The 26,691-nt window shown below is 35.8% G+C and overlaps 2 protein-coding genes and 1 non-coding gene across 3 annotated transcripts; 1 reads left to right on the plus strand and 2 right to left on the minus strand.

Moving 5' to 3' along the window:
* Positions 1-14,696: 14,696 nt before the first annotated feature.
* On the minus strand, positions 14,697-15,973 carry LOC123257874 (chaperone protein DnaJ). Its single transcript, XM_044717846.1, has one exon. The coding sequence runs from the start codon at positions 15,952-15,954 to the stop codon at positions 14,836-14,838; it is 1,119 nt and encodes a 372-aa protein (XP_044573781.1). The 5' UTR covers positions 15,955-15,973; the 3' UTR covers positions 14,697-14,835.
* A 66-nt stretch (positions 15,974-16,039) lies between these two features.
* Trnar-acg lies at positions 16,040-16,114 on the minus strand. Its single transcript has one exon. It is a non-coding gene; the product is annotated as a tRNA-Arg (tRNA).
* A 4,972-nt stretch (positions 16,115-21,086) lies between these two features.
* Positions 21,087-22,764, plus strand: LOC123257869 (probable cytosol aminopeptidase). The gene has a single exon (XM_044717841.1). It carries the CDS (start codon positions 21,096-21,098, stop codon positions 22,638-22,640), a length of 1,545 nt encoding a protein of 514 aa, XP_044573776.1. The 5' UTR covers positions 21,087-21,095; the 3' UTR covers positions 22,641-22,764.
* The last annotated feature ends 3,927 nt before the right edge of the window (positions 22,765-26,691 follow it).

Consider the following 26,691-nt stretch of genomic DNA (forward strand, 5'->3'; position numbering starts at 1 on the left):
TTATAGAGTTATTTGAAGCACGTCGTCCTAAAGAGCATGCTATTGTTAGTGAGATAGATGGCTATGTAGCGTTTTCTGAAAAAGACCGTAGAGGAAAACGCAGTATATTAATTAAACCTGTAGATGAACAAATTTCTCCAGTTGAATATTTGGTATCAAGAAGTAAGCATGTAATAGTCAATGAAGGTGATTTTGTACGTAAAGGTGATCTATTGATGGATGGTGACCCTGATCTCCATGATATTTTACGTGTGCTTGGGTTAGAAGCTTTAGCGCACTATATGATTTCTGAAATACAGCAAGTTTATAGATTGCAGGGTGTTCGTATAGACAATAAGCATTTAGAGGTGATCTTAAAACAAATGCTACAAAAAGTGGAAATTACTGATCCTGGTGATACTATGTACTTGGTTGGCGAAAGCATTGACAAGCTGGAAGTTGATAGGGAAAATGATGCTATGAGTAACTCTGGCAAACGGTCTACTCATTATCTTCCTATTCTGCAGGGGATTACTAGGGCAAGTCTTGAAACTAGCTCCTTTATTTCTGCTGCCTCTTTCCAAGAGACAACAAAAGTACTTACAGAAGCAGCATTCTGCGGGAAGAGTGATCCTTTAAGTGGATTAAAAGAAAATGTTATAGTAGGAAGATTAATTCCTGCTGGTACAGGTTTGATTATGAATAAGATCAGAGCACTTTCACTTTGTGATAATGTGGATAAATATGAAAAATATTTTGATATTGAAACTTATGACGAGGAATGGTTGATGGATAATGGTTGTCATTTACACTCTGGTGAGGAAGAGAGCGTAGTGGCATACGATCAGTCGAATTGAGTACAGCTAGTGTGTCTCTTGACCAAAAAAGCCAATAATATTTTCTTTCACTTCTGTGCTATCTGTCATGTTATTTACTCTCACACGAAATTCAGATGAGCCTTGAAGCCCGCTACTGTACCAACCTATGTGTTTGCGGGCCATCTTTATTCCTGTGTCATTTCCATAGTACTCAAGAATATTGTCGTAATGCTCGAGTATGATGCTTAATCTCTCTGAAGCTGTTGGCTCAGAAGTTTCACTTCCACTGAGAAAGTTCATTGCTTGATTAATCAGCCAAGGTTTACCGTAGGCACCACGACCTATCATCACTCCGTCTGCTCCAGATTCTTTGAGAGCATTCTGAATATCATTTAAATTTTTAATATCGCCATTTACTATAACTGGAATTTTCACTTGCTCTTTAACATTTCTAACGAATTTCCAATCTGCTTGACCATTATAAAGCTGCGCTCTTGTTCTTCCATGCACAGTGATCATTTTTGCTCCTAAGTCTTCGGCAATTTTCGCAAGTCTCGGGGCATTGCGATTTTCATCGTTCCATCCAGTGCGCATTTTCACCGTAACTGGCATATTCACTGCTTTGACCACAGCTTCAATTATCTCAGCGGCTTTTTTCTCATCACGCATTAGCGCTGATCCTGCATAACCGTTTACAACTTTTTTAACAGGGCAACCAAAGTTTATGTCTATAATTTTTGCTCCCATGTCCTCGTTTAATTTTGCAGCCTCCGCCATAACATCTGGCTCACACCCAGCAAGCTGCACAGCAGTTAATGCATCGACTTTTGCTTTTTGCAAACTCTGGCGAGTTTGCATAATCATAGCTCTGCTTGCGATCATCTCTGAAACTAACAAACTTGCACCAAGTTTCTTCACAATACTTCTAAACGGATAATCAGTCACTCCAGACATTGGAGCTAAAATAACTGGAGAATCAATTGTCAAATTTCCTACTTGTAGGGACATATATTCTATGTGTTCAAACCTAGCGCATTTACACATACTGTTACAACACTTTGTATAGCCGAACTTACTTTTTCCATAAGAGAAGGCTCTACCTCTACTATCTCAGCTCTCTCATAATGACCAGGTGCCAAGTATACCGTTTCTTGTTCTTTATTTCCCCATAGCTCGTTGTTCTGCTGATAACCTTCATTTATCATTCCCGCATTTGGCAGAAACAATGTATTTACATCATTACCATTATTTTTATAGTAGACGTCAATTTCAATATTAGCCAGCGAAGCTAAGATAGAAATTTCTTCTATGAAAACATGGTAACTTTGGCTGCTGATTGCCTCTAGATAAGATCTATAAATGGATTTGCCATTGAGAAAAGAATTTGCTGCAGTATCACTATTATAATTTCTATCATATTTTCTTTCACTAATATTGAGATTACTAGCACTAATGCTTCTTAAATCACCTATAACTTCATTTTCTTTTAATGTTGTAAGACAACATAACTTTTTTATTAATTTATTAGTCTTTTTTTTGATCTTCTCTACCCGTCTGTTTGTATGCTGAACCAAATCTTTTATTGAGTCCGACATACCAATCAAATGATTTGGATTTTCTAAGAATGCACCAAAAACTTTCTGCATCTGTCCCTTCAATAACTCAGGCATCCTTGGATCATTCAAAGAGTTAAATTGACTTAAAAATTTGTGCCATCCCATTCTCATATCTTGTGCTTTTTCAGTTTTATATTGACCAGAGCTATTATCACCAAATACCGCATGGAAAAAGCAGTTGCCATCACCTGTAGTATTATATTGAACAATTTTTGTTTGCTTACTTTCTACTGAATCTAAACTTACTCCGCTATCTTTACGACTTATATTTCCTGGACCACCTAATACAGGGCTTGGCGTGCCAGCCCTGCTTTGTTCATCCTTTTTCAACGCTTTTGCAAATTCTTTTCTCTTCTCTATTAATTGCTCTGAACTAAGTTCATATTTTAGCTGATCATCAATTTCATCAAACGATTTGCCTGCTTTCAGCATATCTGTAATTTTCTTAGCATTCTCTAAGGCAAATATTCCACAATTATACTTATCATCTTGTTGTTTAGCTTTTGAGTTTCTAATACTACTATTGTCTATTCCTAGAGTTTTCTGTAGCGCACTTGATACCTCTTCTGGTAATGGTTCACCAAATGAATCGCAATAATATGCTCTAAACTTTTTACTCTTTTCATCATGAGAAATAACCAATGTTACCCAATGATTGTTATTTAAGTTAAGAATTGAAGATAATACTAAATTGTTATCCCCTTTTACTTTATCTTTATATTCTTGCAATCGGTTCCCCAGAAAAGATGTAAGATTATCGAGGCAAGAAAAGAACACTCCTTTGGAAAATTCCCTGTGACCTTTTTTACGATATGGCATCCATCCATAGTAACTTTTTGCAATCTCTGCAATATCAAAATTACTTAACCAAAATTTATAATCTTCTTTTTTATTTGTCTTATATACAAAAGAATCCTTATTTTCTTTGCAGTCAAAAATACCACTATCCCTATCAGGAGTTTTCGGTCTTGCTTGCTTTTCTGGAGTCTTGCCTTGCAAATCTTGTAGTTCTGTATCTTTTTCTTCACTCTTTTCCCCCTTTGAAGCTCTTTTTCCATTAATATAGTTCTTCGCTAAGTAAAATAAAGGTTCAACAACCATTTTGTATGCTACTGTAAGAATTATTCCCATTAAAACCCAAACTACGGGGTTAGAGATGAGCATAGCAAGTGGAAAGGTCAATAGAGGGGATCCTATTACCGCCCCTAAACAGCCAGCAGCGAATGTGGCTGCTAGGCATACACAAGTAGCGTAGATAACGAATTTCTCACCAGCAAAGTCAGTGCTCTCTTTCTGATTATTTTTTGTAATACCCAACATACTACACCCTATGAACGCTAAGTTAATTAAATTTTAACAAATTCTAACAAAAAAATCAACCATAATAATTTTAGTAGTATGAGAATATATTGAATATTAAGAGCTTTTGGAGTACAGTAACAATGTTAGTAATAGCACAATATATGCACGATATAGAATATATACGCAAAAACCCTGAAGGATTTGAAAAGGCAATGAAAAGCAGGGGAATTAGAGAATCTACTGCGGAAGAGATATTAGAAATCGATCACGAGAAAAGATCATTAACCACTAAACTGCAGGATTTGAATAGGCAGCGCAATGAAATTACAGAGGAAATAAAAAAGCTTAAAATGAGCAAGAGCCCCTGTGAAGAGCAAATAGAGTTGTCAAAAAGCATCACAAATGAGATAGAGGCAATCAGCTTAAAAGAACAAGCAGAAAAGGATAAGTTAGTGAATGTTTTATCTAACTTGCCGAATATTCCTGCGCAAGATGTGCCAATAGGCGCAGATGAGAACTCTAATTTAGAGGTGAGAAGATATGGAGGAAAAAGACAGTTTGATTTTGTACCAGAATCTCATTATGAACTCGGAGAAAAATTAGGTTTAATAGACTTCGAACAAGCGGCGAGAATTTCCGGATCAAGATTTACGATATTAAAAGGACAGTTAGCTAAGCTTGGACGAGCGCTAATAAATTGTATGCTTGAAATGCATGTTAATGAATTTGGCTATACTGAGGTGTACCACCCGGCTTTGGTGAAAAACGAAGCTATGTATAATGTTGGTCAGCTACCGAAATTTTCTGACGATTCGTATTTAACTACCGACGAATTGAGGTTGATTCCCACAAGTGAAGTGTTTTTAACAAATTTAGTTGCTGACAAAATAATGGAAGAAAAAGAACTGCCTATTCGCTTTACTGCGTATTCAGAGTGTTTTCGTAAAGAAGCAGGCAGCGCAGGGCGAGACACGAGAGGCATGATAAGGCAACACCAATTTGGTAAAGTGGAATTGGTGAGTATTACAACTGAAGACCAATCAAATGATGAGCTTGAGCGTATGACGAGTGTTGCTGAAGAGATATTAAAAAAATTAGAATTGCCATACAGAGTAATGCTGCTTTGCAGTGGCGATATGGGTTTTGCTGCACAAAGGACTTATGACATAGAGGTATGGTTACCTGGGCAAAATAAATATAGAGAAATATCAAGCTGCTCAAATTGTGGTGCATTTCAAGCAAGAAGGATGAACGCTAAATACTCTTCAGAAACTGATAAAAAGATAAAAAAATATGTTCACACTTTAAACGGCTCAGCTTTAGCTATAGGAAGAACGATTATTGCCATAATGGAGAATTATCAAAATTCTGACGGGTCGATTGCAATACCAAACGTGTTGCAAAAATACATGAGTAATGATACTGTTATAAGCAAATAATAATTTTGACATATAGAAAAGCGAGGAAATAAAGATGAAGGTTCTGGTTATAGGTTCTGGTGGGCGTGAGCATGCTCTACTTTGGGCTCTAAAAAAATCTCCTATCTTGACTGAGTTATATGTAACTCCTGGTCGCCAAGCTATGAAAGATCTTGGGGCTCTTGTGGATGTAAATATTCAAAATTCAGTGGATGTTACACAATTTTGCAAGAGAGAAAATATAGAGTTGGTTGTTATTGGTCCAGAACAACCAATAATTGATGGGCTTGCTGATGATTTAGTTGCAGAGGGAATAAATGTTTTTGCTCCAAGTCAAGCAACTGCAAAACTTGAGGGATCGAAGTCTTTCACCAAGGGACTATGTAAACGATATGGTATACCAACTGCCAAGTACGAGTGTTTTGTTGATGAAGGGTTAGCTAAAGATTTTGTACGTAGCAATAAAATAAAGTTTCCACTTGTAGTGAAAGCAAATGGAATTGCAGCAGGAAAAGGGGTGGTTATATGTAATACAGAAAGCGAAGCTTTTTCAGCAATAAATTCAATGCTAGTGGAGAAAAAATTTGGTGAATCAGGTGAAGAAATAATCATAGAAGAGTTTTTAGTTGGAGAAGAAGTAAGTTTTTTTGCTCTTATTGATGGGTTGAAAGTAGTAACTCTTGGGTGTGCAAAAGATTATAAGAGAGTTGATGAAAGTAATGAAAGCCAAAATACTGGAGGTATGGGGTCGTACTCATCACCTTCAATTATAAGTAAGGACATGGAGCAAAAAATTATCCAAAAAATAATATACCCTACAGCTCAAGCATTGGTTAACATGGGTACGTCTTATAAAGGAGTACTCTTTGCTGGTTTAATGATTTGCAAAGATAGCCCAAAACTTCTCGAGTATAACGTTAGATTCGGTGATCCAGAAACGCAATCTATATTACCTAGATTTGATTCAAATTGCGATTTGTTAAAATTGATGTTGTCAGTTGCAGAAGGAAAGTTAAATGTCAAAATGGTGGAACTTAACAACAAATCTACAGTTTGTGTAGTTGTTGCAAGTAAAGGCTATCCTGGTGATTATCAAAAGGGAGAAGTAATTAAAGGATTAGATAAGATTGAAAGCATTCCTGGTGTGTTGGTGTTTCATGCTGGTACTAAATTGGATGAAAGTGGTAACTTAGTTTCCGATGGCGGAAGAGTGCTAAATATAGTAGCAGAAGGGAGCACTATAGAGGAAGCCAAAAGTAAGGTGTACTCAGCATTAAATTTTTTAGAATGGCCAGGGGGCTTCTTCAGATACGATATCGGTAGTTAATGTTAGCTGTCGGTTAGCAGGTGGTTCACAGAAACGAAAAACTTCCTTGACAAACTCCGCCAGCCCCCTTATCATGAAACTGAAGCTATTGTATTTGCTTTCGCCAATCTGCAGATTAAAAGATAAGGATTACTTAATGTATCGGCGTCTTATGTTCAATTTTTTGCAGTATATAGATACTGTATGTCTTTACAAAACTTCATCTACATCTAGATTTTTATCTAAATAAGCTGAACGCGCTTATAAAGCGTTACAAGACATCAAAAAATGCCAATACTCGACAGAGATAGTAAAAGACTAGCTAACTCGGGGATTCTTTGTCTTTTTTTCTGCTTGGTAAATTTCTTAAACATTTGCAGCATAGGTTAGTTGCAATTAAAAGCAGCTAAATCTTGCTTGTCAAGCGTTTAAAACATAAAAAACGCCAATATTTTAAAGCAGATAATAACCCCAGGGCTTCTTTTGCCTTTTTTTTCATTTGGTAAATTTCTTAAATATTTATGGCTAAACGACAATCGTCATCCCGCTACTTGTTAGCGGGATCTAGAGATACCGCGGCGGTATGACGTAGGGAAACCTTTCTTGGGTTAGCTATAAAACTAATCAGCATCTTGTTTAGCACATATAAATTAAGTTTCACAAATATAGTGCTAAACCTTGAAAATATGTTATAGCTACTTCTTCCAATTTAGTGGTGGGTTTTGACAGTACACATGTTATTTTACTAGCTACCAACTCAAGTGTCACAGAAGTTGCAATCATTTTAAATGTCACAGAAGTTGCAATCACTGCATTTATATTCTGTACTTTAACATTTACTCTACTTTCTATTAGAGGCTTTACCCCCCCTACATCATTACGTACAGCAGTATGATTTATTTCATTTTTAGTTCCACTACTATGCTGCAACAAGATATCCCCATTAACTTTTATTTCAACATTTTTGTCACTACTACCATTGTTAAAATTTAATCCCTCATCTCTTCTACTTTGTCTTTTTTCTTTTAATTTTAATTCAGTTTCTCTTTCATCAAGTACGGAAACGGTAGGAAATGGGATGTGAGTTTTTTCCTGACCATCTTGATTTATAGCTCTTGTTGTATTAAAAGCTTCGTTGCTTTTACATGATATTGTATAAGTAAGTGGTGTGTAGATTTTTTCTTCACTATCTGGATATTTTATAGTTATTGTTGCATTAAGAATGTCTTTCAGAATATCGTTTTCTCTAGCTATGTCTAAAATTTCTTGAATAACTTTGCGATCATGTAATGCGGCAAGTAACTTATCAGTTACTTTTTGATTATTTTTATGTTTTATGGTTATTGTTGTGTTAAGAATGTCTTTCAGAATACCGTTTTCTTTAGCTACTCTTAACATTTTCTCAACAGCTATACTATCTTTACGTAGTATAGCATAAGCAAGTGGTGTGCAAGTTTCTTCCTGACCATCTGGATATTTTATAGTTGTTGTTGCGTCAAGAATGTCTTTCAGAATATCGTTTTCTTTAGCTACTCTTAACATTTTCTCAACAGCTATACTATCTTTACGTAGTATAGCATAAGCAAGTAGTGTGTAAGTTACTTCCCGGCTATCTGAATGTTTTATAGTTGTTGTTGCGTCAAGAATATCTTTCAGAATACCGTTTTCTTTAGCTACTCTTAACATTTTCTCAACAGCTATACTATCTTTACGTAGTATAGCATAAGTAAGCGGTGCGCACGTTTCTTCATGACCATCTGAACATTTTATAGTTGTTGTTGCATCAAGAATATCTTTCAGAATACCGTTTTCTTTAGAGATTTTTAAAATTTCTTCAATAGTTTTGCTATTTTTACATGATATAGCGTAAGTAAGCGGTGTGTAAATTTCTTCCTGACCATCTAGATATTTTATAGTAGTTGTTGCGTCAAGAATGTCTTTCAGAATATCGTTTTCTTTAGAGACTTTTAAAATTTCTTCAATAGTTTTGCTATTTTTACATGATATGGCATAAGTAAGTGGTGTGCAAGTTTCTTCCTGACCACCTGGATATTTTATAGTTGTTGTTGCGTCAAGAATGTCTTTCAGAATACCGTTTTCTTTAGCTACTCTTAACATTTTCTCAACAGCTATACTATCTTTACGTAGTATAGCATAAGCAAGTGATATAATAGTTGGTTCTTTACCCCGATGTTTGCTTACTTCCGTAGTAAGAATCCTTTGTTTTTCCTTTTTAGATATTTTTTCTAGTTCTTCAGCAATGCTACTTTTTTTGCCTTTTATTTTTGATGCTAATTTTAAAATACTTTTTTCATCTTTCTCTTTCAATTTCGAATCGTTTACCTGATGAGTCATTTTTTTTCTCAAGGTCTTTCTTATTAAACTAAGCATAACATTTTCTCTCTTCGTGGTTATAATATTTGCTTTTATGAATCAGTTGTGTTGATAATGTATTAATTGCATAGTTCAGACATTGTTTTATAAAGCAAAATTTTAGTAGACCACCTTACAAGAACGTTTCTTGCTAATTCTGAATCCGAAAAAAGGACGCAGTAAAGTTATTTGTAAGGGAAGAATGAAACTTGTAGCTATAGCTAAACTGACTTACGATAATTTGAAAAACCGTCATCCCGCTGCTTGTTAGCGGGATCTAGAGATACCGCGGCGGTATGACGGTTCGCAGTGGTATGACGGTTCGCGGCGGGATGACGATAAGCTCGTCATCCCGCTACATTAATATTGTATTAATAAAAACTTAATAATAATCCTTAATAATATATGAACTAACATGTTCGCAATTTCGTATGACAGAGGAAACAAAAGATGGATATGCTTCCTTATACGTTGCAATTCAGGAAGGTAATATTGAAGCTGCAGAACTACTAATAAAATGTGGCACAAACGTCAATGATCATTATGAACGCAATCGTACGCCACTGCATATTGCCATCGGACGCAAACAATTAGAAATAGCAAAATTGCTGATAAAAAATGGAGCAAACGTTAATGCAAAAACTCAAAATCATGGTAAAGATGATCTAACACCAATGCACTTTGCAGTTTTTGCAAATACGCCAGAATTTATAGAATTACTAGCTAGCCATGGTGCATTGATTAATGAAAGAGAAAGTACCGAAGGGTATACTCCTCTTCACTTTGCTGCTTTATATGGGAACAAAAATATAATACAAGCCTTAATTGATAAGGGACAAGATATTGAAGATGTGGACAATAATGGGCGAACAGCTCTGTTTTTAGCTGCTAGGCAGTGCACTGAAGCAGAAGATGATAGCAGAATAGAAATTATCAAGTATTTGATAGACAAGCTCAAAGCAGATGTAACAAAGAAAGACAATAATAACAATGCAGTACTCTTTCCTGCCGCTAATAATTGCCCTGGAAAAGTGGTAGAATTCATCATTGAGCAATATATAAAAATCTTTGAGTTAGAGAATTTTATCAACCACAAAAATAATGATGGAATGGATGCTTTGGATATTGCGCTGAATAGTGGAAACGAGAAAGCTATTGAAGTATTAAGATCATATGGAGCAGATATCAAGAATAAGGTAGATGGTAGCATTCAAAAAATTACTGCAGAAAAACCAAGTAGTACCCTAGACAGAGCAGAAAGTGCAGAGGTAGCGCCTCCAATTAAGCAAAGAGTATAAAGCTTTTTATAAAGCGATTATAAATTTCAGTAAGTTGCAGAGGCTCTACAATGGGAAGTGTAGTATGTTAGCAGATACAAATGACTAGATAAATTATATTTCATTAAAGTCATTTATCTTGAAACATAAGCAGGATTTTGTATAGTTGTTTCAATTTGGGTCTGTATATTGAAACAACGCGTGAAAATGACAGGTCATTGTACAAGAGATACCTAATTCGCCGACAAGAATACTAGATAAAGAAACTTACATTTCAATTATTTTACAATTTCTGTATAATCTTAAAAACTCAATTAGTGCGTTATGAAGATAATAATAGGTAATGCTAGTAAGGAATTAGGGGAATCAGTAGTTAACCGGCTAGATGTTCAACCATCCTCTGCTTGGATATCAAAGTTTACCGATGGCGAGGTAAATGTAGAAGTAGCAAATGATCTATATAATCAAGAAGTATATATAATACAATCTCTTTCTCCCCCTGTGAATGATAACCTTATGGAGCTTCTGCTTATAATTGATGCAGTAAATAGATTAGGAGCCAAAAGGATAGTAGTAATTATTCCTTATTATGGATATAGCAGACAAGATAGAATTATCAAAAACAATAATATGCAATCTGCTTTAAGTGCTAAATTAGTTGCAAATCTTATTCAAACTGCAGGTGCAAGTAGTGTTGCAGTTATTGATTTGCACTCAAGTCAAATTGAAGGATTCTTTGATGTACCGATAACTAATTTGAACTGCTTTGAAGCATTTGTTGACTCTATACACACGGAAAATTTGGCAATTGTTGCACCTGATGTTGGAGCAATTGGTAGAGCACGTGCTTTTGCAAAGACTTTAGAGGAAAAGTACAAGATAGGGTTAAGTGATAAGATTATTGTAGTAGATAAATATAGGGAGAAAGCAGGCACATCTCAAGTAATGAACATAATAGGAGAAGTTGCAAACAAAAATTGTGTCATTGTTGATGATATAGTTGACTCTGGTGGAACGTTGTGTAATGCAGCTCTTGCTTTAAAAAGTTACGGAGCAAAGTCCGTAACTTCATGCATCACACACGGTGTGCTTTCAGGAAGTGCAGTTGAGAAAATCTCTTCCTCTTCTTTAGATAAATTAGTGATTACGGATACCATACTTCACAAACTTGAAAAAACTGGTAAAATAGAAGTTGTTTCGGTTGTAAATATTTTAACTCACTTCATCCAAGGAGGTAGAAATGCCAGCTAAGTCAACAGAAGACGTTATTACTTCACTAATAGAATTTGCAAATAAGAGAAAAATAACAATTACCAAGGAAGAAATGCTTAAAATTGCACAGCTTGTAAGGATTAAGTTATCAAATGACGAGATTGATCACTACTCCAAAGAACTGACAATGCTGGATTGGATACATGATACTTTATTGCAAGTTAATACTGAAGGTGTTTCTCCTATGCGTTATGGCAGTATAGACAAGGACATTCATGTACGCGATGATGTTATAAATTCTCAAAATATTAAAGAAGAGATATTGTCCAATACAAAACCTGAGCATGGGTATTTTGTAGTGCCAAAGGTTATAAGCGATTAAAGTAAAATAAGGCTCATATCAAACCTATAATAGATCTACTTTCAAAAATAAGACCAATCCGGTAAAGAAGCATTTGTGGGAGTGGAAACCATTTTTTGATTTTTCTTTACTAAGTCTACTAAATATAGTTTAGAGTTGCTTGGTGATTCTGTTCTTGTAAAAATGATTTCTCTACCATTTGGTAGCCATGCCGGGGATTCAATTTTATGCCCCTCTGAAAGCAGACGTTCTTCTTTGCCATCTGGCTTCATAACTCCTATGTAAAATTTTCCTGACTGAATCTTTGTAAAAGCTATCAGATCTCCTTTTGGCGACCAAACAGGCGTAGCATATCTTCCACTTCCAAAACTAATTCTTTTAGGTTTTTTACTTTTGTTAGTAAAATCGATAACGTACAGTTGCTGACTCCCACTTATATCAGAACTAAAAGCCATATACTTTTGATCTGGAGAAAAAGAGGGAGAAGTGCTTATAGCTGAACCTTTAGTAATTTTTTTTGTTCGTTTACTACTTAAATCCAAAGATAATATATTCGTTTCACCACCCAATGAGTGGGAAATTAAAAGAGATTTACCATCGGGAGAAAATCTTGGTGCAGAAACAACTCCTTCAAATGTGCTGATTATTGATTCAGTGTTATCTTTTAAATTTTTTAATATTATATAACTTTTACCATTTGCGTACGAGATATAAACAATACCCTTTCCATTTGGTGAGAATCTCGGTGTTGACACAAATCTATCGCCATTTGTTAAGTATTTTATATTACTTCCATCTTGATTCATCACAGCAATTTTACGCACAGATTTGTAGTTGCTATCTTTTTCTTCAGCGATATACGTGATTTTTGTGTTGAAGTGCCCTTTCTCACCAATTAATCTATCATGTATCACATCCGAAACGAGGTGACCAATTTTTCTCCAGTCTTTTGCTGGAAAAACAACTGACTGAGTAAGTAATTCTCTTTTTGTAAAAGTGTCAAATAAACGAAATGATAGCTCTAATGCACTACCAGATATTTCGCTTAAACTTACTGTGACTACAGTATCGCTTTTCCAAGATTTAGATTCAGCTTCCGCGCCACGTTTTACATTAAATAAGCCACAATTAGATAAATTTGTTCCTATTACCTTTGCAATATTTTCGCTTAATTCGCTTTCCAACGCTGTTTTACATGTACATTTAGATACAACAAGACCAATGTTGCCAACACTGCTTTTTTTTATATCAACATATAAAGCAGCTTTTGTAAAATAAGGAATAAATAACGAAATAAATAACACCAGATGAACGAATAGCTTCATTCATTTCATACCTGTTCTATCTGAACCTCAATTATAGGCCTTTTTAGTAAATATTCCTTTAAGATACTCAATATTGAACTTTCAATCTTATTTTTAATTTTTTTTGTTGGCTGCAAACTAAACAACGACTCAACTTTCTTGACAATTTTCTGTATGGTAGCTGCATCTTCTAGCACTTCAAAAACACCAGGTACAAATACTTTTGGTTTAGCAAGCAATTTATTTTTCTTGTTTACAACTGCTGTTACCACAATAACTCCGGCATCTCTCATTCTTTTACGCATTTTTATAACACTGCTCTCCGGATGACGTAGCAGCATACCATCAATACCAAAGTAGTCAACATCAATTGAATCAACTTTTTCTCCGTTCTCCAAATTAACAATATCACCTGGTGCAATCATTATTGCTTTTGCCACACCGCACTCTTTAGCAAATTTTACATGTGCATGCGTGTGAATATATTCGCCGTGAACTGGAATAGACATCTTCGGTTTTATTAAAGAATACATTTCCTTTAGCTCTTCTCTTGTTGGATGCCCAGAAGCATGAACATGCTCTGTTTTTTCAGTAATAACTTCTACCCCCATCTCAATAAAGGCATTGAGCATGTTGTGCGCACGAGTTTCATTTCCAGGAATGATTTTTGACGAAAAGATCATGGTATCACCTTGCTGCATTTTAAATGCTTGATGACTCTTAGCAGCAAGTCTTGCGGTAGCTGCCAGTGGCTCACCTTGACAACCTGTGCAAAGTAGCACCAGTTCTTCCCTTGGAAAATTTACTGCTTCCTTTGCTTCAAGAAACTGAGGAGAATCAGTTAAATAACCACTATCTTGCGCAACTTTCACTATTCTCCATAAAGATCTACCAAGTAAAACTACTTTTCTATTTAGTGCTTTTGCAGCTTGGCTTATCGTTTCAATTCGTGCCACATTTGAAGCGAATAGCGAAACAGCAACTAATTTTTTAGACCGCTTTATTATGTTATAAATATTATTATAAATTTCACCTTCTGACTCAGGGTGATGCTTGCTTAATATATTGGTTGAATCGCAAATTGCTGCAAGCAGGTCACCTTTATCGCCAATTTCTTTTAGACGCTCCATATTAGAAGTTAATCCAACAACAGGTTTTGGATCAAATTTCCAGTCTCCGGTATGGAGTGCACTACCCATTTCAGTGCTAATTAATATTGAATTTGCCTCAGGAATTGAATGAGTTACATTTATAAACTCGACGGTAAAAGGACCCAAATTTATGCTGCCATTTATGTCTACCTCTTTTACAGGCACTATACCTTCCAATCGAAATTCTTTTAGTTTTTCTTTAAGAAAATTAACCGTAAACTTTGTTGTATATATGGAGCACTGCAACTCTTCCCACAAGTGGGGCACTGCACCGCAGTGGTCCTCATGTGCATGTGTAATTATTATTCCAAGTAAATCTTTTTTTCTTTGAGCAATAAAATCTATATCAGCAATGAGCAGCTCAACACCTGGCATAGTTTCATCTGCAAAACCAACACCAAGGTCGATCATAATCCACTTACCTTGGTAATGATATAGGCTAACATTCATCCCGATTCTTCCTACTCCCCCAAGCGGAAGAAATAAAAACTCATTTTTGTTTATATTCATTAAATTTAAATTATTAAAACCTGAGAATAGCAAAACTTCGACCTTAAATAAAGAAATTTATTGCTTTTACATAGTTTTAAGGAACTAAGAAGTTTCTGTTGGCTAATAATAACACTATTGTTAAGTTTTCCATTAATAAGGTCAAAGAATTGCAGGATTAAATGAAAACCCGTAAACAGTTACCCCTTTATGTCATTTAGCAGATTTCTTATTTTTTTTTTACTTTACTAAAAAACCCTTCAGATTGCTGTTGTACACTTGCATTTTCCTCTTCTTCAAGCGCTTTTAATAGTTCAATTTGCTTTTTAGTTAAATTTTTTGGATTTAAAGTCTCAACTATTACCTGTACGTATAAATCACCACGAGCATGTGAGTTCATATATGGCATACCCTTTTCCCTACAACGTAGTTTGGTACCAGTTTGAGTGCCTTCAGGGACCTTTACTTTTATTTTAGCTCCATCAATTGATTGAATATCGATTTCACCACCAAGCACTGCTAGTGTCATTCTTATAGGCACTTTACAGTGTAAATCTGCTTTATTTCTAGCAAAGATTTTATGGAAAATTATTTTCACGTATACGTATAAATCTCCACTTTTTCCACCTTTTGTTCCAGCTTCTCCTTTACCACTTATCCTTACCTTAGCTCCTTCTTCTATGCCTTTTGGAATTGAAACGGATATATTTACTTCATCTCTTCTACGTCCACTTCCACCACATTTCTTACATTTGTTTTGTATTATTTCTCCTTCCCCATAGCATGTAGTACATGTTCTTTCGATGGTAAAAAAGCCTTGTTGAGTTCTAATCCTACCGCTTCCCTGGCATGTGTGGCACTGAACTGGTTTAATTGCTCCTTCGCCACCTGTGCCTTGGCATGTATCACATTTTACATTTGTCACATAATGTATAGGCGCTTGTATTCCTTTAAATGCATCTTCTAAGGTAATTTCAAGATCATAACGTAGGTCTGCTCCAGATACTCCTGTTGTACTTCTTTTTGCTCTCGATCTACTTGCACCACCACCGAATCCTCCACCAAAGAAGTCATTGAATATGTCGCTAAAATCTCCTGCAGAGCTAAAGCCTTGAAATCCACCAGAAGCACCTTCGTGGCCATAACGGTCATAGCCTGCCCTTTTCTCAGAGTCAGACAGAACTTCATATGCAGCTGTTACTTCTTTAAATTTTTCCTCTGCTTCTTGATTGCCAGGATTTCTATCAGGATGATATTTTAATGCTAATTTTTTATACGCTTTTTTTATCTCATCAATACTGGCATTTCTGCCTACTTCCAGCAGATCATAGTAGTCTTTTTTGCTCATATATAATAGTTTAGTGCTTAACCTTTAAAGATAGGTATTACATATATTAATTTCAAGTGTGACTTCTGTTTCCTATAAAATGTGGTGCACCCTGAGCGACTTGAACGCCCGACCTTTTGATCCGTAGTCAAATGCTCTAATCCAACTGAGCTAAGGGTGCTTTCACAAAGTTAACTTTAGCAGGTTTTGTAGCTTGATTCAATTAATTTGGCTAAAAATAAAACTGTTAATTTTTATCACGCGTGAACCCCTTACAATTCCCAAACTTCTGTTGCAAATAAGGATTATCAAATGCATTTTGAGGAGGAGCAGTTGGAGTAGTATTAGGATCTTGAGAAAAGTAAGGAGGTGGTGCATCATAACGAGAAGAATCTCCATAACCATGCCCTTGTCTAAGACAGCTATCTACCGCTCCTTTAGCTTTCTCGATATTTTCTGATTCTTCCTCATGCTTCATATGAAAAGCTAAACCACCAGCAAAACATACGAGAGAATTAACGCCAAGGATAGCTAAACCCCACACTGGTAAGACTGGGTAAACAGCACAAGCTACCAAAGCTGCCAAAGAAACAACGCCAACCGCAAATTCTATATTTCTGAACGTTTTAAATTTACTATCCAGGTAATCTATTTTTTCTTTTTTTCTAGCCACTTTTCTGCTGCTGTTATACCAAAAACACATACCAGCATGGAAAGCAACACACACAACTGCAGCTACTATACCCAAAGCTAATAGCTTTCTACTGTCTTCTGATTCTTTTTTATTCTCTTTTCTCCCTTGATGAGTGGTATTACCATTGTTAATATTCGTTATATTATTAACCGTAGTGTGACCACGTCCACCGAATAAAGAATCCATCCAGCATTGTAATAGCAAATAATCCCAAAAGTCTAAACCTCTATTGTGTACATGTATATGTGTAATCTGAGAGCCTGTAGGTTGTGCGTTATTCCCTGCGTTATATTGATCATTTCTGCTTCCTGTATCGTGCCTATTGCTTGAATTTGGATGTGTAAATTTTTCATACGCATTTTTAAAATTCTCCTCACTCCAATTTGTGGTATTTTGCGTATTACAAAATTGTAAAAACTCTTTAACATCACTGTTACTACCAGATTTCTTTATATAGGCTAACGCATACCTTTTTAAAACACTATAACTTGCTACCATAAATACCCTCTTAAGTTAAGATTAAATTAATAAATATTTATTATAACAAGATAACATCTACTTGTCAACTTGAGCCTGATTCAAGTATCCGTTCAGAGTGTGGCAGAAGAACTTATTCAAATAAAGTAGGTGGTAAAATATAAACATTTTATAAAGTGAAAAATGGATTTTTCAGACCACTGCCGAGCTAAAAAAGCCCTAAAAACCGTGATACTTAGGCCACTTCTTGCTTAAGCTGTACAATTTCAGCTTGAGAAAGGCCAGTGGATTCAGCTATTAAATTAACAGATACACCAGCTTTAAGTAAATTTTTTGCAACTTCGATTTTTCCTTTCTCTATACCTTCCTCAAGTTTGTATTCAAGAATGGCTTCTTCTTTCCGCAGATCCATTATTCTTTCTTCATATGCTACTAAATCTTTTTCATTCCAGCAAAACTTGTCTAACTCATCATATGCTAGCTTTACTATTGGTGATTTTTCTGCTATCAACTATGTTTTTTAAAAATTTTTTTATTTGTGTAATTTTGCAAATTATATGGGCAATAAAAACCCGTTTGTCATAGAAATAGAATTTTATATCAAACAGCTACCACAGCAATTTCTGCTTAAGCTAATGAATATGTGCTTTAAGTCTGTGTGGACGCACATATTCATTAGCCAATTTCAGTTACCGTTGTGAAGATTTTTAAGTATGCAAATTAATTGCTTCTTTAAGTCTTGTATTAGCAATTACTATAATTTTACGCATTAGGGCTGTTATAGCCACCATCTTCTTCTTACCACTTTCAACAAGCTTAGAATAAAAGGCGCCAAGTATAGATTTTGACCTTGTAGCAGCCATAGCGGCTGTAAAGAGCTTTGAACGAACGTTACTTCTACCACCTGTAATCCTTCGGTAACCAACAGCTTTACCACTTTCTTTTGGATGCGGTGCAACTCCGGCAAGACTTGCTACTTCTTTTCTGTTTAAGTAACCAAGCTCTGGCATTAAACACAAAAAATCTTGTGATAACTTTTTACCTATTCCAGGAACTGTTTTAAGAATTTTTTGGCGTTGTTGTAATTCGCGGCTTTCATCAATAATCTTTTGTATAGTATCATTGAGTTCGTTTATTTGACTATCGAAAAACTCAATGGTCTTTTGACAGCTTTCTTTTATATGATCATTTTCCGGTGCTTCAAGTCTGCATTTTTCTTGAGTTCTCATTTGCGTAATATCATCACGACGTTGACAAAGTGCAGCCAAAGTTGATTGTTCTGTAGAGGTAGGTACAAATAGAGAGATAGTTCTATGGCGTTCAAATCCATATTGAGCAAGAGCTCTTGCATCTAGACTTTGCTAAAGTTCCGTGAGATAAAATAAAGCTTTTTACTTTACGAGTATTAGCTCGATGCACGGCAATATTTTTGTCGGTAAGAAAATGTGATAAGCCAAGCTCATATTTCCCTGTATTTTCTAAAGTCACTAAAGCATTAGGTAGAATATCTGAAAACTCTTGAAATAATTGTTGCCAACCAGAAGCATTATTATCAAATTCGACAGCATTCTTCTGTTTGTGAATTGCAACGACATTTTTAAATTTTCCGATGTCAATGCCAATAAAATTTTGATAAGATGTAACCATAATAAACCTCGATAGTTTTAGTTAATTTAAGATTGTAAACGGGTGCATATATATGTCCCAAGCAACTATTCAAACGTATCGAGAGATAGGGCTAGCGTACCTTGATACCAACGGTTGTAATACCAATTTCCTTTCGGTCGCGCACGCCCGCTATTCCTAGTGAGCAGGGTTATCTTTCTCTCTTATCTCTTTTATATCACGTTTTTAACTTACAATTTCCTTAGATGGAAAATAGAGATATTACATAAAATTTTAAATCCGGTCTCAAAGTTGAAGAATGTAGGCTTGGAATAGCAGAAAGACTAATGAGATATCTAACAGTTGTGAGTATTATTGCTTGGAGAATTTTCTTTATTACATCAATTGCAAGAACTAACCCAACATTACCATGTACTGCCTTATTAGCTGAGGAAGAATGGAAAGTTTTATATGTTAAAATACACAGGAAACCATGTCCAAATATAGCCCCTACTATAAAAGAAGCCGTTTCGTGAACTTGGAGGTCATTTAGCAAGAAAAAGCGACCCAAAACCAGGACCAATTACTCTTTGGAAAGGATATAAACGTCTCTTTGATTTAGCAGAAGGATGGCGACTTGCTCACGAACCTCATATTTGTGGGTAATAGTAAGATTTGATATGCTGCCAACACTTATGTTCAAATTAAAAATGTCATTTATGATACTAGCCACTTCACGCTTTGAGTTTTTGTAAAATCCGCTGAGTGCTGCAATTATAGACTTAACCCTTGGACCAAATGTATCTGGCGTAACACCTTCTGGTAACTTGCTACTTTTTCTTTTTCTGCATCTCCAACAACGACCATGTTCCAATTACTACATAAGGCCTAATTTCCGGAAGATCAACTTTTTGGTGAACATAAGGTTTTTCGCATATTACAAGCTCTCCTCCGCATTCGCAAATATTAGGCAACTCTATTTTTACTACTTTATCCGCTTCCATTGTGGCATGAAAATTTCCTTTATGCCCAACCTGATCGCCAACATTCCTTTCGCTTTTTGGCTTGTCCTTTTTTGTTTTGTACAATTCTTTAGAGCTCGGTAGAGATGAATTTTTCGAGTTTAAACCAAGCCTCTCTTTCAACTCAGCGTTCTCAATCCTCAAGGCCTTATTTTCTGCCTCTAACTCTTCTATCCTCCCTTCCAACTTTTCTATTTTTTGCTGTAAATTTTTGCAGAGTTCTCAAAGGTTTACCACATTACCTCACTTTTGCTCTATGATTATCTTTATTATCTTGCTTTGTCTACCTTATTTTGCCGCTCCCCTGAACGGATACAATTTACTAAACAGAAAAAAAGGCAAAAGAAACCCCGTGTTAGCTAGTTGTCACTCTCTAATCCTGCAAATTGGCGTACTATACTGTCTTGAACGACTTATAAGCGCGTTTCAGCTTGTGTAGGTAAAAACCTAGAAATATTGTGAAGACATAAGGTGCACATAGTGCAAAAAATTAAAAATAAGACGCCAACTACGTTGTTTTCTTGCTGTTTAATCTGCACAGATGAAGATAACTGAATACCTTCAGTTTTATGATAAGAGGGCTGGCGGAGTTTGTAAAGTAATTTTTTCGTTTCTATTCCCAATAAAAGTTTGTTATATGGTTATGCAAGAAGTCTATTATAAATGAAATGAATGTGAAAAATATCTTATTAGCGTTTTTAGTACAAATGGTATTCAGTTTGCCGCTATTTGCAGCTGATCCTGTTTTGCTCAACTGCATTGAAACTCCAGAAATATATGACCTTGATGCAAGGCCAAAAAATTTTAACTCTTCAAACAATTTAAGAAGAAAACCTGGTTCTCCAAATAGTGCAATAGGAGAATTAATACACATAGTAGGTAAAATTACTGATATAAACTGTTTACCAATACAAAACGCTGTAGTTTCTATATGGCACGCGAATTCACGCGGCGTGAACCATTACGATAAGAATATAGAGGATGATCTGAATTTTGCTGGATCAGGAAGGTTTGTAGTGAATAATCTTGGCTATTATAATTTTATTACGATAGCACCTGGTAAAATTGGTGATAGAGCTCCACATATCAACTTTCTAGTTCAACATCCGGATTTTCCAGAATTCACAACGCAAATGTTTTTTGCTGACCATAATTGCGATAATTGCGCTGATCCTGTTCTTGAAGATTTTGTTAGTAATGGGCTTGCAAGCCTTCTCATAACACCATTTACTTACAGTGATCAGGTCATAAAAACCTATACGTTTAACATTACCTTGGGCGGATATAATAAGTTCTCTAATAAAAGATAAAAAACCTTGCATGTAAGGGAGTCCATAGTAAACTTAAGTGTTATTGTACTTAGGATGTATATGAAAAATATCTTACTGATGTTTTTGCTATGTTTTATGTACAGTTTACAATTATTTGCAACGGAGATACCAGCAATGAAAATAACAATTTCTAAAATTTCGCCCGATTTTAAAACAATAGTAATGGGTTTATTTGAAGACAACGAAACCGTAAATGATGACGGAGTTTTGCAAGGAAAACAGGTCATAGATAATATAAAGCAATTTAGCGATTTCAATGGAAGTTTTGGTGAATTTTTCTCTACTGCTTTGCCAGAAGAAAAAAATGTTATAGTTGTTGGACTGGGTAAGAAGGATGAATGGAATGAAAATAAAGAATTAAATATTGGTGGTAAAATATATTGTGAGCTAAGCAGATTAAAAATTAAAAAAGCAGCGGTTTTAATCGAAGGTAGTGCAGCAAATGTTGCATATGGTGCGTTTCTGCGTAGTTTTAAGTTTGATAAGTATAAAACTAAAAAGGATGAGAAAATTACAGAGGTAGAGGAGATTACCGTATTAGTAAAAGATGAACAATTAAGTAATGCTGAAAGATCATTTGAGCACTTAAGGCAAGAAGGTGAGAGTATATTCCTTGCGCGCTCTTTTATAACAGAGCCTCCTAACATTCTATATCCAGAATCCTATGCTGATCATATAAAAAAAGAACTTACTAAGCTTGGCCTTGAAATCGAGGTGCTTGATAAAAAGCAGATGGAAGAGAAAAAAATGGGAGCCTTGCTTGGAGTTGCACAAGGAAGTAGTAAAGAACCAAAATTAGTAGTGATAAAATGGAATGGGGCTTCTAAAGAACAAAAGCCTATAGCTTTTGTTGGTAAAGGTATAACGTTTGACACTGGTGGAGTATCACTCAAACCTTCACGTGGTATGGAGTCGATGAAATATGATATGGCAGGCTCTGCTACTGTGGTTGGGGTGATGCATGCTTTAGCAGGACGAAAAGCAAAAGTAAATGCAATTGGCGTGGTCGCACTTGCAGAAAATGCAGTGGGTGGTAATGCTCAAAGACCAAGTGATGTAGTAACTTCAATGTCTGGACAAACAATAGAAGTGTTGAACACCGATGCAGAAGGAAGGCTCATACTTGCAGATGCTTTATGGTATACGCAAGATAGATTCTCACCAAAATTTATGATTGATCTTGCAACTTTAACTGGTGCTATAGTGGTTGCACTTGGAAATAACGAATATGCTGGTCTTTTTTCAAATAATGATGAATTAGCAAACCGTCTGATTGATGCAGGAAATGAAGTAAATGAGAAGTTATGGCGTTTTCCTATGAATGAAACTTATGACAAAATTATTGATTCACCGATTGCTGATGTTCAAAACATCGCTCCTGCAGGCTCTGGTGGAGATAGCATAATGGCTGCACAGTTTTTACAGCGTTTTGTGAATGAAACTTGCTGGGCACATTTAGATATCGCAGGCACTGCTTGGCACGAGAAAGGTACTGACATTTGTCCAAGAGGAGCAGTAGGTTTTGGTGTAAGGTTACTTAATAAGTTGGTTGAGAAGTACTACGAAGCCAATGATTAAAGGTCTTTATACTGGATTTATGGCTTAGCTACATGAGCGTTTATTTTCGAGGCGCAGCAAATGAAAGTAGCTGATACATATTTCTTTTTTTCTGGATTCCAGTGTCAGCTACTTTCATGACACCCTGACAACCGTCATCCCGCTACTTGTTAGCGGCTGAGATACCGCGAATGAATCGCGGTATGACGGTTCGTGGCGGCGTGACGATAAGCTCGTCATCCCGCTGCTTGTTAGCGGGATCTAGAGATACCGCGGCGGTATGACGTAGGACTGCTGTCATCCCAGTGCTCCTTTTTTTGTCATCCAAGTAGCCTCCTATGGTGTCATCCCAGTGCCCAGACACTGGGATCCAGTTGAGCTATTTCAACAAAAATACTGCATTTTGAGATGAACGTTTATTTTCACCAGATTATTTACAAGTATAACAATTAAAGTCTGGATTCCAGTGTCAAGCACTGGAATGACACCGTCTTGGATGGAAACCAGTGTTGGCTACTCGGATGACATCATAGGGGCGCTGGGATGACACCCTGACAATCGTCATCCCGCTGCTTGTTAGCGGCTAAGAGATACCGCGGCGGCATGACGTAGGGAAACCGTTTTTTGGGTTAGCTATAACAGTAGTCAGGAAACAATAGCTTAAAAAGAGACTTAGTGTTAAATTTCTAATAGATTACTTATAAAAATAAATCTTATGGAAAGCAGAGCTAAGGCTTGGTTCATTTGGCTGATTAGTAACTTGGTTGTTATATTCAGCAACATGCAGATAATTTATACCTTTATAAGTGTAAATCTCGAAAAGGAACTTGGACTTACAATCGCGCAAGTTGCACTGGCTAATTCAGTATATACTTGGACTTTCGCCATCTTACAATTTTTTAGTGGAGCAACGTTTAATGTTTTTTCCAGTAAAAAAATTTATTTTTTCTCGTTATCAACTATGATCTTGGGGTTTTTTGTCCTTATTAATAGTGACAATTTCTCCCATTTGATTTTGTCTCAAGTGTTGATTGCAACTGGAGCATCATTTGGTTTTATTGGTGCTGCTCACACAAGTAGCATATGTTTTTCCGCTGCCCAATTTGGACTAATGTTTTCACTAGTGCAGACAATTTCAAGCCTTTCTGCTTTGGTAATTCAAATACTGTTCTCTAACTTGCTTGCCGAAGATGCATATTGGAAAAATCTGATTGTATGCATAATACTATTTGGTGTGTTGATATTTGTACTTACGCTTTTTTGTCCAAACACACTTCCAGAAAGCAGCTCAGAAAAGCGCACAATAAAAAGCTCTATGAAGACAGTAATGTGCTCTATATTAACAGTGCTAAAATTAAGAGATATCTGGATAACTTCAGTGGTGGGTGCTATTACTTTTGGAACATTTTTAGCACTTAATACCTTGTGGGCTCCAAGGTTACTGGGCAACTCAGAACTCAATGCAATGGAGTCAGGTATAGCAACTGCAATACTATGGCTTGGTCTTGCAGTTGGTGCTCCAATTGCAGATCGAATCTCAAACTTATTTAAAAATAGGAAACATGTAATTTCTGCTTTTGCTTTATTGCAAGGCGTCTCAATTATTATTTTACTATACAGCCATTTAACAGTCCACGTTGTGTACTTTTGTATGTTAATGTTCGGGTTTTTTGCGGGAGGACATATGCTTAATTTTACTGTCGGCAGCGAGATTGTGAAACGAAAATACATCAGCACATCATCATCCATTATCAATGGATTTATGTTTATTGGCAGTGGAGTTATAGTGTCAATGTTAGCACTTTTTACAGATCATAAAATGGCACTTTTTGCAATATTTGCGATATTGATAGTTGCCGGTATTTTAAATTATGCAACAAAAGAGACATACTCTAAAAAATAAAGTAGCTGAATCTCGAGTCGATTGCTATATTATATTTACGTATTGTAATATTTATCAATAATGGATCACGTTACAACAAAAGACACAACAGTAACTAAGGCAACGATAGTTGGAGATATAAACCAAGAAATAGGATTATCAAAGGAAGACTCTGCTTCGATAATAGATGATATATTGGACGAAATAAAGACGAGCTTGGCAAAGGATGGAATAGTGAAAATATCGTCATTTGGAACATTCTTGGTCAAAAAAAAGAAGGAAAGGCCAGGAAATATACCAAATACATCGGAGAAAGTGATGATTCAGGCAAGAAATTCAGTTTCTTTTAGGCCTTCAAAAATTATAAAAAAATCAATCAATAATTAATGAACAAGGAAAAATTATTTTATACGATTGGGGAAGTAGCTGAAGAGCTACATTTGGAACAGCATGTTTTGAGATTCTGGGAAGGTCAATTTCATCAAATTAAGCCTACAAAGCGTAAAGGAAGAAGGCTATATGATCGTAAGTGTATAGAGGCCATAAAGAAAGTAAAATACATGCTATATGATAAAGGATATACAATAAAAGGAGTGCAAAAAGAATTTGGTAATGATATAAAAGTCACAAAGAATTTGTTGCAAGAACTCACCGATTTGAGAGACTATTTAACTAGTAAAATAAATAGCGAGGAAAGTAACAAGCAGACGTGAAACACTACGTCTCGCTAAAATTTTGGAGTTTTATGAGAGTTTAAAATGTGGCATATAGCCTCATTTCTTATGTTATTAGCAATATTAATAGGCTGTGGCCTGCAAAAACCCGCACCTGTGCTGCTTAAAGGCGAAGAATTTTACGGAAAAAGAGATCTGGAATATACAAGAGAGTACCATTTAATTAGGGAGCCTTCAGTGCAAAAAGAAAGTAGAAAAGCCATCATAAATAGGATATACAGAGATAACAATAATGCACAAAACGTGGAGGTAAATTGTAAATTTGTAATGCCAGTTAAAGGTTCAGCTACCTCTTCTGATGAAACGTGTAAGGATGGCATAAAAATTGCTGCTCAAAATGGAACGAACGTAATTGCCTCCGCACCCGGCAAAGTGATATATGTAGGCAAAGGGCTGAGATGGTATGGAAATTTAATTATAGTGGAACACAAAGATAATTACATGACTGTGTACTCCTATTTAAAAAACATACATGTTGAAATTGGTGATAAAGTAAAACAAGGTCAAGTAATTGGATCTGCAGGTAAATCAAGCACACAAGATAAAGACCCGCAGATGTGTTTCACAATACGGCATAATGGCCAAGCGGTTGATCCTTTGGCGCACACAAACTGTGATTAAATTTGGATTTATATGAAATATGATTTTAAAAACGTCGAAAGGTTTTGTCAAGATAAATGGGATTTTTCTGTAAGCAAGAGTAGTAAACAAGAGAAATGTTACGTATTGGAGATGTTTCCATATCCATCTGGTAAAATTCATATGGGGCACTTACGTAACTATGCAATAGGGGATGTGATAGCGCGTTACAAGAGAGCTCGTGGATTTGAGGTTTTGCATCCAATTGGCTGGGATGCGTTTGGATTACCAGCTGAAAATGCAGCAAGGGACAACAATATTAGCCCTGAAATATGGACAAAAGAGAATATAGATAATATGCGTGCACAGTTGAAATCTATAGGTCTTTCTTATAATTGGAACCGTGAACTTTCCACGTGTGAGCCTAATTATTACACACATGAACAAAAATTTTTCCTGGATTTTTTAAAGCATGGGCTTGCCTATCGAAAAGAGTCATGGGTTAACTGGGACCCGGTAGACCAAACAGTGCTTGCAAATGAACAGGTGGTTGATGGAAAAGGATGGCGATCAGGTGCAGTTGTTGAAAAACGTAAGTTATCCCAATGGTTTTTAAAGATTACTGATTTTGCTGAAGATTTACTCAAGTGCCTGCAAAGTTTGAAAAATTGGCCAGAAAAAGTCAAAACAATGCAGGAGCGTTGGATAGGAAAATCTGAAGGAGCAACTATAGAGTTTGAAGTAGTTGGCTTAAATAAGAAATTGAAGGTTTTTACAACTTATCCTCATACTTTGTTTGGGGCTTCTTTTTGTGCAGTGGCAGCAGAGCATCCTATTGTGCAGGATTTAAAGAATGGTTCTTCTGTTGTCATCCCAG

The sequence above is a fragment of the Drosophila ananassae genome (genome assembly GCF_017639315.1).
Source record: "Drosophila ananassae strain 14024-0371.13 chromosome 4 unlocalized genomic scaffold, ASM1763931v2 tig00000073, whole genome shotgun sequence".
Classification (NCBI taxonomy): Eukaryota; Metazoa; Arthropoda; class Insecta; order Diptera; family Drosophilidae; genus Drosophila; species Drosophila ananassae.

Bases quoted from the DNA above. Each gene is read 5' to 3' on its own strand.
- LOC123257869 (XM_044717841.1), top strand. From the start codon at position 21,096: ATGTATATGAAAAATATCTTACTGATGTTTTTGCTATGTTTTATGTAC.
- LOC123257874 (XM_044717846.1), bottom strand. From the start codon at position 15,954: ATGAGCAAAAAAGACTACTATGATCTGCTGGAAGTAGGCAGAAATGCC.